Below are 10,409 nucleotides of genomic sequence, written 5' to 3' on the forward strand. Positions count from 1 at the left end.
CACACATACAAAATAACTATTACCTGCTTACTACAGTATATTTTTGGAATTTGTTTGCAGAACAAAAAGCATATAGAAGATGAAATATTTTGACTAGTTATTTGTGCATATTTAAAACAGTGTTAAAATTTTATCACATTATGTAGTGATCCAGTTAAATTTTTGTTGGGCAAACTAAAGCATTTACAGGTTCTTCATAGGGCTTGGTTTCTAGCTTTTTTAACATCTTGGTTACCATTCTCTGGACAACCTCGAGCTTTTCCATTTACCTCTTGAGGTTGTACCAAAGCTAAATAGAGTGGTACTGTTGCTTCCCTTGATTTAGATACTGCACCTTTATTCCTGGAGCCTAGAATTGTGTTGGCTTCTTTGACTGTAGTGTCACCCTGTTGACTGAGGTTAGCTTGTGATTTACTAAGAACCCTTGATACTTTTCTCATTTACTGCTATATCATCTATGTGTGCATTTCATTTATCCTGACTCACTGTAATACTTTATGTTTATCCCTGTTGAAATTAACTTCATTTTTAGTTTTGGCCCAGCCAAATAGGTATATAAATAAAAATGGACGGCTGTTTGCACTGATTGTAGTAAATTAGGCAAATATTGTTAGTGGAATATCTATGAGTGAAAACATTTTGACTTCTTTACAAAACACAGGCATTTGTGTATAGCAGAAGTTGAGCACCTTTGGGCTTCAGATATGTTGGCCTCATTGTTCTCATTCAGCATGGACAGTGGTAAGTGATTATGGAAGTTGCAGTCTGAAAAATCTGCAGGGCCACAAGTTCTCCATCTTGATATATAGGGACTTTAAAATGATTAAAAGCTTCAAAGGGTGGCAGTCAATATGTTGCTGTCTGACTGTTGTTTAGTCCAGTGCAGTGTATTGTTGCCCTCTCAGCCTATAACACTTTAAGTTAACTGTTCTCAGTTTACAAGTAGCTGACATTTTGTTCCTGTTGCCTTGTAAGCATTTCAGTTGCATGACAGAGCACCAGCATAGCTTTATTTTACTTTGTTTGCTTTTAGCTGCTAACAAGTCATGTGCTGTGATGTCAACACACATTGTTGCCTGTTTGCTGCTCTACCGACACAGGCAGGTAAGGCTGCTCTGCTTCTGCATTCACAAAGTAATGAATTTTATAAGAGCTTGCAGATTGCCATGGGTAGGATGTACCAGAAGTCATGTGATCTTTATTGTATCCTCATCATTTCCTGACTTGGATATGATGAAACATCATACTCAAACTGATTAGTGAAATAGCTGGTCCAGTTTTGTGGAGTGGATTGACTAATGTAAGGAACTTGTTTGCGGTTATATACTGACATGAAAGCTTGTTCCAAAAGTTAATATATGCCACAATGTCTACATACATATATACAAGTGCAAGTGATGAAAAAGAGTTTGCATAATATCAGTCTGGAGAATCCTTTGCCATAATAATTTTAAAATTTTGTACTGCAATCATTTTCTTTATGTACACAAAAAAGTGTGCCCTTGCCTAATGAGGTTTAACTTTTAAATAGTTAAACTGATTAGGTTGTTATATATTTGACTGTTCATATGGCATGCACGATCCTCCTCATTTTGAAATCAAGAACTATTTTAAAAAGAGATGAGTTGTGTGTATGTTTGTTTGTGTAAAACCATGCTTCTTGTGTAACCAGTGCCAGTTGCTGTGGAATTAAGCTTCTCGGATAGTAATCTACGCTGCTTGTTCTGCTGTGCTGCATGGTCCAATATTCTCTTTAATCTATTCTTCTTACCTTTCCCTTTGAGAAGCTCTGAGGGAAAATGCATGGCATGTTGAGGGCCAAATAAATGAGTGTTTGAGTAAACCCAAGCTGAGAAACAATAGTTGTAATTGAGAAAATTCTCCTTTGTCTCTTTTCTAATTACACAAGGTCAGTTTGCCAGCATTTCTGAGCAGTCCATTGCTGACAGCATTATACAGTTCAAATATTTGGGGTATAACAAAGATATGCTTCTCCTGTGGAGGCTATTAAGTGATTAATAAGAGAGATTCATGGACATGGTAGGGCTCACTTAAGCCTGAATCCTATTGGAAACCTATAAAATAAATGTATTCAGTAAATTGTTGAGTTGTGAGTCAGGACTTAGTATGTATCCACACTGCAGAAATAAAGCAGTTTGACAGTACTTTAATTGTCATGGCTCCATCCTGTGGAATCCTGGAATTTGTAGTTTGTTGAGGTATTCAGCCTGGTCTGTCAGAGAGCTTTGGTGCCTCCTAGGATTCTACAAGATAGAGTCATGGCAGTTAAATTGGTACCAAACTACTTTATTTCTGCAGTGTGGATACACTCTTCGGTAAGTTCCATTGATTCAATTGCTCTGTCTATTTGGAACTAACATAGTAGAATCCAGGTCCATTTGTTGAGGCAGTCATTCTTAAGCTTGTAAGAAAGTGAGATGAATTAGGATAAAATAATATTTACTGAACTCTTACCTGAAAGTCCTTCTGCTGTGCAATCTGAAGAAATAATTCTGAGCAGTCTTACTTATGCCCTGTTAAGCTGTGGTAACTTAGGTTGGATGGCACTAAGACCCAATGTCTGGTTTGCACAACACATATAATGTATTGGCACTGTAGGCCTGTGGTTTACTGCAGACAAGCAGCATGGTGGTGCTTGCTGCTCAGTTGCACCCATCTTCAGCTTTCTTTGATGGTTTGTTTCTTGGATATTAAGCTGAAGGCACTTTCCCTTCTCTGAGTTGTTCCGTGCCAACCAACAAAGAGAGAACCAAGAATAAATCTGAGCTTCTTTTTCTGGTTTATTGGCGGAGGGGGGGGAATCAGGAGGGAAACTACTGGCTTACAGATGACACAAGATACAAACTGCAAAGCAAAGAGTTTGGCCACTCTTACTTCACAGAATGGTGGAAAAAGTTGAAGTTGGGAAACCTTTTAAAAGATGATGGAACTGCTATAGGATTACTCATGAGTAGAATGTTGACTCTTAAGCCAGAGGGACATTATGCAACAATTTTGCCACATTTCATTTGCCATACATAGTGTTTGGTAAATAAATAGGGATCAGATTTCTTCACCTGAGTGTTTTTGGTTGTTCTTGAGAAATTAATTTATATAATACCTCAGTCAGTCAGATGGTAGCAGCTGAATAGTGTGCACAAGCACACTGCTCTTAGTTGCTACCTAGATTCCTATGTTGTGTAAAATCATCCATTCTTATGAGAAAAGAATAAATTACCCTCAGAAAATATGTGAATTGAACCTAGTTCATACACTGAATCTAGGACTGGGTCTACTTACATTGATTTGTGAATTTTCTGTAGGCAGAATCAATACATAAGACTAGAACAACATAACCAAAATTTTCTGAACAGTGCTGAAAATATTCAGAGTTTCTGTACTATTGAGTAGGTTTATTCAATAGTACAGAAACTATACAGAATAGGCATCCCCTTAGGCCATTTGGAACCAATAATGAAATCAGATAGGCAGATTTTAAAAGCAATGGGCCTGAGCACATGGACAGGATAGAACAGGACAAGCCCTGTTTCTGATCTGGGTAGTCGCTAAGCCAGTGTGGTGATGGGTGTGTATTCATATACCCATCCACCACTGCACTACTGATACATGTCCATTACACACTCCTTATCTGCCTCTGCTGTTGTGTCTCCTCAGAAGGTCCTCACCACAGCCATAAAGGTAGAAACAGGGTGCCTGGCTTACACCCATGTGGCCAGACTCCCACATCCAGTGTCACAGGCTGGGGTGGAGGGCCTTCAGAGAAGACACAATGGCAGCAGCAGTTAAGGGATACACAGAGCTGTGCAGTGTGCCCAGTGCTGTCATGGAGTTTTCATGAAACTCTGTGGCAAACAGTGGATCTTTTTGGCCTGTACTAAGGATCTTTTGGGCCAGGATCAGTCCAGGACTGCCAGATTGGCATCCAGATTGGCTGTTCCAGCGCAGGGCTATTGGCTTGTGTCATCTATACAGGATGATGCCAGTAGTGTGTATAGACCCTAAGATTTAGATTAAAAGGACTTTCCTTAAAAAAAATTAAAAGATAAAAAAAATTCACTATTCTACGTCTTACGATTTTTGCTCCAGGGAATTGATCTTTCCAAGCTGGTAGAAGATTTTTTCTCCATGAAAGAAGAAGTTTTGGCTCGGGACTATGATTTGGGATTTTCAGGGAATTCTGAAGATGTCGTCATGCATGCCATCCATTTGTTGGGAAACTGCATAACTATTACAAACACCGGTCGGAATAATGATTTCTTCATCACTCCTAGCACATCTGTTCCTACAGTCTTTGAACTCAATTTCTATAGCAATGGAGTACTACATGTCTTCTTCAAAGAAGCTGTAATTGGTATGTTCTAAAACTTGAACTTAAGCAAAGATAGACTACTTTTATTGACTAATATTAATTTTCATTTATCCTTTTGAGTGTGGCCAAAGTTGAAACACTGTGTAGTATGTTTCAGGCACTCCATAATTTTTTAGGTTGTAACAGCACATTTTCCCTCTTGTTCCATTGACAGCATGTAATTCTAATTCTTGAATTTATTGCATCTTAATTTTGCTGTGCTATGCATGGTTGTATATTTTTTGACACAGTATCCTGTACTCATTAATTGGACTGAATTTTGGGGGTTTATTAAGGCATTTGAAAGCAACTGTTCTTTTTTCCCCCTTCAGCTTGCAGTCTTCATGCCTTACAGAGTAAAAGGCATAGGAATGGCATCAATGGAATCCCATCCAACATGATTAGTCAGGAACAACTAGTCCGCAAAGCTGCCAGCCTGTGTTATTTACTTTCTAATGAAGGCACCATTTCTTTGGTAGGTGTTGATGCGTATGTGTGCCACATGTCAGATGCTTTATTGCTGCTGCCATGTGTCATTTATAGTGTTATGGTTTTGAAAAACAAAGAGAGGTGCATTTGATTTCTAAAACTCTTTAACATCTAAAGATAAGAACTGAGGACTATTGAAGAGAAATAAATAAAAGATTATTGATTGTATGTTGGGGCAGTTCCCTGTATATGTGACATAGAATAATGGAAGACAAGTAGAATTATTGGGGCGGGGGAGATTGAAGTTGGGAGAACTTTTAAAATATGATGGAAGGTCTATAGAAACAAATTGGAAAGTAAATTGGAATGAGCAGTGCAAATTAATAGCTAATACAGACACTGTGGGACTGCTACTCACGGTGATAGATATTTCACTTGTGTCAGGTTTGGGTAAAATGCCAAAGGAGAGATGTAGGATTACCCATGAGTAGAGTGTTGATACTAAGACAGAGCAGCATTATGAAACAATTTTGTCACATTTTATTTGCCATACATAGTGTTTGGTAAATAAGTAGTGACCAAATTTCTTCATCTGAGTGATTTTGGGTGTTCCTGAGAACCTGCCATAGAGAGATTTCATGAATAGAGGAGGCTCAGCTGATGTTAGCCATGAGCATGATGAGGGTAATGGGAACAGAGAGGAGGAGATGACTGTCTTGCATGCTATAAAGCAGTATTTGGTTTCCTGAATGTTTCATATAAGGCTATTTTTGTTGGTACTGGAGGACATATTTGTGCATCATTGTAAAGGTTTTGATTCTGTACAAGGTTCATATTGCATGCTGGAGCAAAACACAGGACATTGGGGAAGCAAAACACAGGACACAGGACACCTAGCACTGACAGAGCTCTGCATCTGAAGTTTTTTCTCTGGTGAAATAAATGAGACTTGCAGTTCATCACAGGGTTATTATTTTATTTTTATTTTATTATATCCCACCTTTCAAGCAAGCAAGTAAAACTTTTGAGTTGGCCACATATTTATTTATTTACTGTATTTATGCCACACTCTTCAACCACAAAGGCTCTCAGAGCAGCTTACAGATAATTAGACATTTTCCTGCCCTCGGACTTACAATCTAAAAAGACATGACACAAAAGAAGAAGGGAATGGCTGGGGAGAAGGGGAATAAATCCAGAGGTTCTTCTCTCCTTCCCTGGCCAGCACCATGGGAGATGGACTGGAGGGAGGGCTCATCTTCTTACGGTGTAAATGTAGAAGGAAGTAAGTTTATCCAACAGCTATGCATATGATTTATAGATATAACCTGCTCATGCATTCCCACACATTTAATTATTGGGGATGCTTGAGAGATCCATGTTGAAAGAATGAACACTTTTACTTTTTAAAGTTGTCTTCCTCTAATTAGTTCTAATTCCTGCTATCTACAGGCATACCCATTTCTTTTTTGAAGACTAGTTACAGGAGGGGGCATTAGAGGGGGAAAGAAAGAATATGATGGAAGATATGACATACATGACTGATTTGACTTCTTGTTCTATTCAGCCCTGCCAGCTATTATGTCAGGTGTGCCATGAGGCGATTGAACAGTTTATACAATATGGGATTCTTTTGATAGCAGAGGTAAGATGCTAATCCTCTGTTTTATGTGTTTAAATTACTAATAGCCTGCTTTTCTATTCCAGTTTTCCAGTAGTATAATGCTGTGCCTCCTACTTTGTAAACTATCAATTGTCAGACAGAAGCTTTGTAGACACTCTTTGTAGAAGCCCACTGACTGATTTTAAAGCTGTTATCTCCATAGAAGCCCATAAAACATTCCCAGGCCAAAATGCATTGGGATGCTTTAAAGAATAAAATAATCGCTTTTTTCAAGATTCTGAAACTTTCTCTCTTTTCCATATCACATTTCTTATGTGTTACCAGTTGGTTTGTTGATGACTGGGCTCTCAGAGGTCTGTTATTTATAAGGTCACTGTAAATTGATACTAACTTGATAGCAGTTACACTTGTCCTTCAACATTTGCAGATTTGATTATTCACGGATTCTATTAATATGTTCTCTCTAGGAATATCTAATTCCTCCAGTGCGACTCTATGATCAGCTTTAACCAAAAGTCACACTGAAGGACCTAGAGATTCCTAGAGAAAACACTCCACTAGGCATTTGTAGTTCCTTCAACGCAATTTTCTTGTTAGTGTCTGGAAGATGTTGACCACACAGTTGCACTGGAGGACCTAGAGATTACTAGAGAGGTGTTCTCTCAGGTAAAATGCATAGTGTTTTTGTTATTTGCAGTTTTTCCACATTCACGGAGGTCCTGTATCCCTCACTCTAGAGAATGTGGAGGGACTGGTGTAATGACAAAATACCTTAAAATCCTGCTTTCATCTCTAAGGCTGCATCCACACTGCAGAGAAAATGCAGTTTGACACCACTTTAACTGCCATGGTTCAGTGCTATGGAATTTTGGTATTGTAGTTTTGTGAGACATAAACAGAATTCAGTAACACTGTGCCATGTCAGTTGAAGTGGTGTCAAACTGGATTATTTTGCAATATGAATTGAGCCTAAGATGAACCCAAACAAATCTTGAGTTTCTCCTTTAGGTCAGAACACAGAATAACATCTGTCCATGCAGAAAGTCTGCTGGTATTCAGACATTTTTCCTATCTAATATCAAAACAAAAAGGGTTGGATAGGGAAGGGAGGTGAAAACTTGTCATTACCTTCTGCAGCTTCAGATCTACTCCTGTGGGATGTGAATCTTCCTGGAACAGGTGGAGACATTGTAGCTGGGAGCTGTAGAAATAAAAATAACTGTTCAGTAACAGTTCTCCTTGCATCTTTGCTGTATGTTAAAAACCTTCCATTTACAGAGGGCAAAGCTTGGATCCAATCCAACATATTTTTTATCATGACTAAATAACATAACTTTTTTTTTGTTCTCACATATGGATGCTGTCTGTTTTCAACACATTTTCTTTTTCTTTTTGAAAGACAGGAGAAAAAACATGTTTAAGTAGTTGTAATACATTTCTAGCACGAGATATGTTTGAACTTGTGTTCAGCATGTTAAGGGAGAAAATAATTACTAACCAAATCATACATTGATGTTTATCACACTATACTCTTATAGTGCTACTATTCCACTTTGACTGCTCTAGCTGCCTCCTGTTGCATTCTGGTATTGGCAGTTTTAAGGAGGGCTGATGCTGTCGCCAGGGCCCTCGAATAGTGCTCCGAGGGCTTCAGCGGGCCTTCCAGAGGCCCGATGCGGCCGTTGGAGCCCTCTTTGAGGGCGCCAGCGACAGCATCGGGCCTCCTGGAGGCCCAATGCCGTCGCCAGTGCCCTCGAACAGGGCTCCGACGGCTTTAGCGGGCCTTCCAGAGGCCCGCTGAAGCCGTCGGAGCCCTGTTCAAAAGCCCCGGCGACGGCATCGGGCCTCCAGGAGGCCCGATGCCATCGCTCTGGCGCCCTCGACAGGACTCCGACGGCCACATCGGGCCTCTGGAAGGCCCGCTGAAGCCGTCGGAGCCCTGGTCGAGGGCCCGGCGACGGCATCGGCCCTCCTTAAAACTGCCAATACCAGAATGCAACAGGAGGCAGCTAGAGCAGTTAAAGTGGAATAGTAGCACTATAAGAGTATAGTGTGATAAACATCAATGTATGATTTGGTTAGTAATTATTTGGAAGGCCCGCTGAAGCCGTCGGAGTCCTATTCGCTGGCGCCCTCCAACAGGGGTCCTCCAAGAGGCTTTTTTGCTGGCCTCTGACAGGGCCTGGGGCCCTGTCAGGGGCCTGCAAAGATGGGGAGGCCTGGCCCCCGGAGAGTGAAAGCTCCACCCCGGCATGTGGCCCCGCCCCCGGAGGGTGGAAGCTCCACCCACGGCACGCGGCCCCGCCCCCGGAGGGTGGAAGCTCCACCCCCGGCTTCGGCCCCCCAGTCGCCTGAGGGACAGCAACCCGGCCCCCGGCCCAAAAAGGTTGCCTACCCCTGGTCCAAACTATCATAAGGCCATTGTTGTCAGTTACCTTAATTTGAATTTTTAACATATCATTAGCAATAGCAAGTACAGTACATTTATATACCACTTACCAATGTACTAAGCGATGGTAAGTTAATTGCCCTCAACAAGCTGGGTACTCATTTTAGTGACCTACAGAAGGATCCCAAGCTGAGTCGACCCAGGGCACCTGGTTGGTACTGAACTCACAAACTTGTGGTTTGTGAGTGAGTGGCTGCAGTACAGGTGTTTAACCAATGTGCCACCACGGCCCCTTATCATAATATCATTAATTAACAGTTGTGTTATACATGAGCAACTTTTGAAATGCCAGTTTAAAAGCAGTGTGTACATTTTTACATGGTAAAATAAAGGAGGCAGTTCTAAGGTTAGTTGGTAATAATAGGTATAATAAAAATACTTTTAATAAGCTTAATTAAGTATTGCTTATTCACTTGTCCAGTTAATGTTAGTAGAAGTATGCCCACTCCACATTCATAGGAGATGTTTCTCACACACTGCCTCTTTATAAAAATGAAAAGAGCCTATTTTGGAAGAAACTTTGAGATTTGAAATCCACAGTTTAGCTATACAGTGCGGCCGTGTCATATGCAGGTGCGCCATACGCAGGTTTGAGCATACGCTCAAACCTGTAGAGAGCCGCGCAGAAGCATGCAGGTGGTGCATCCCATTGGAATTAATGGAGCACTTGCCCATGGCACACACCGCCACTGCATGCACAAACCCTATTCAAGTGAATGGGGCTTGAGCATACGTGCTAATTGGCTTATGCGGAGGGGTCCGGAACGGATCACCCGCGTAAGCCAAGGGTGCACCATATATGAACCCATGTTTCTAATGTTTCTGATTCATCCATCTTGTTCATAAGTGGAATTGTTTTGGCTGTATAAGTATTAGAACCCATACAGTGGTTGTTGCATGGTACAAAGAAAGAGTAAAAAATGATAAAAGCTTGGCAAACAGTACAGTAGTTCTGTTTGCCTGATTCTTATTGCTTTGTATTTCTGGATTAAGCAGGATGAACAGGAAGATATCAATCCTAACCTTACAGAGACACACTGGGAGAAGAAACTCCCAGTGCCATTGTCTTGGAGGAGTGATGAGGAAGATGAAGACAGTGACTTTGGTGAAGAACAGCGAGATTGCTACTTGAAGGTAAAGCATAAACTGTAGGAGCACCAGCCAATTTTGGCCCATGTTTAGGGAACTGTTACTACGTAGAAATGCACTTTAGAAATCCTAGCTGGCAACTCTCTCAAACTGCAGAACTGAAGTTATGCCTAAAGGGAATTCACACATGATGTGTGCAGGACCTAACTTGCGAACACAGATTCTTTTTTTTTATGCTTCCTCTTTGTGTCTTCTTGTGCCTCTGCTATACCCCTCCCTGGCTAACTCAATTTGATGGTATTCCCATTTGAGTTTTAAATATATCCATCTTATACACATTGATTCTACAATTGTATGTACAGCGCTGTGTAAATTTACAGCGCTTTATAAGTAAAGGTTAATAATAATAATAATAATAATAATAATAATAATAATAATAATAATAATAA

The 10,409-nt window shown here is 40.4% G+C and overlaps 1 protein-coding gene across 7 annotated transcripts in view; it reads left to right on the plus strand.

The window, feature by feature from the left end:
* Positions 1 to 10,409, plus strand: part of GPAM (glycerol-3-phosphate acyltransferase, mitochondrial) — a 53,135-nt gene that overhangs the window by 36,118 nt on the left and 6,608 nt on the right. For 6 of the 7 annotated variants that reach the window (XM_042458035.1, XM_042458041.1, XM_042458037.1 and 3 more), the window contains 5 exons: positions 1,034 to 1,104; positions 4,108 to 4,372; positions 4,702 to 4,844; positions 6,366 to 6,443; positions 9,865 to 10,005. In XM_042458035.1, the coding sequence (XP_042313969.1) occupies positions 1,034 to 1,104; positions 4,108 to 4,372; positions 4,702 to 4,844; positions 6,366 to 6,443; positions 9,865 to 10,005 (698 nt within the window). The remainder of the gene's footprint in view (positions 1 to 1,033; positions 1,105 to 4,107; positions 4,373 to 4,701; positions 4,845 to 6,365; positions 6,444 to 9,864; positions 10,006 to 10,409) is intronic. The other variant, XM_042458042.1, reaches the window with a different exon arrangement.

Source organism: Sceloporus undulatus, chromosome 3 (assembly GCF_019175285.1).
Source record: "Sceloporus undulatus isolate JIND9_A2432 ecotype Alabama chromosome 3, SceUnd_v1.1, whole genome shotgun sequence".
In the NCBI taxonomy this organism is placed as follows: Eukaryota; Metazoa; Chordata; class Lepidosauria; order Squamata; family Phrynosomatidae; genus Sceloporus; species Sceloporus undulatus.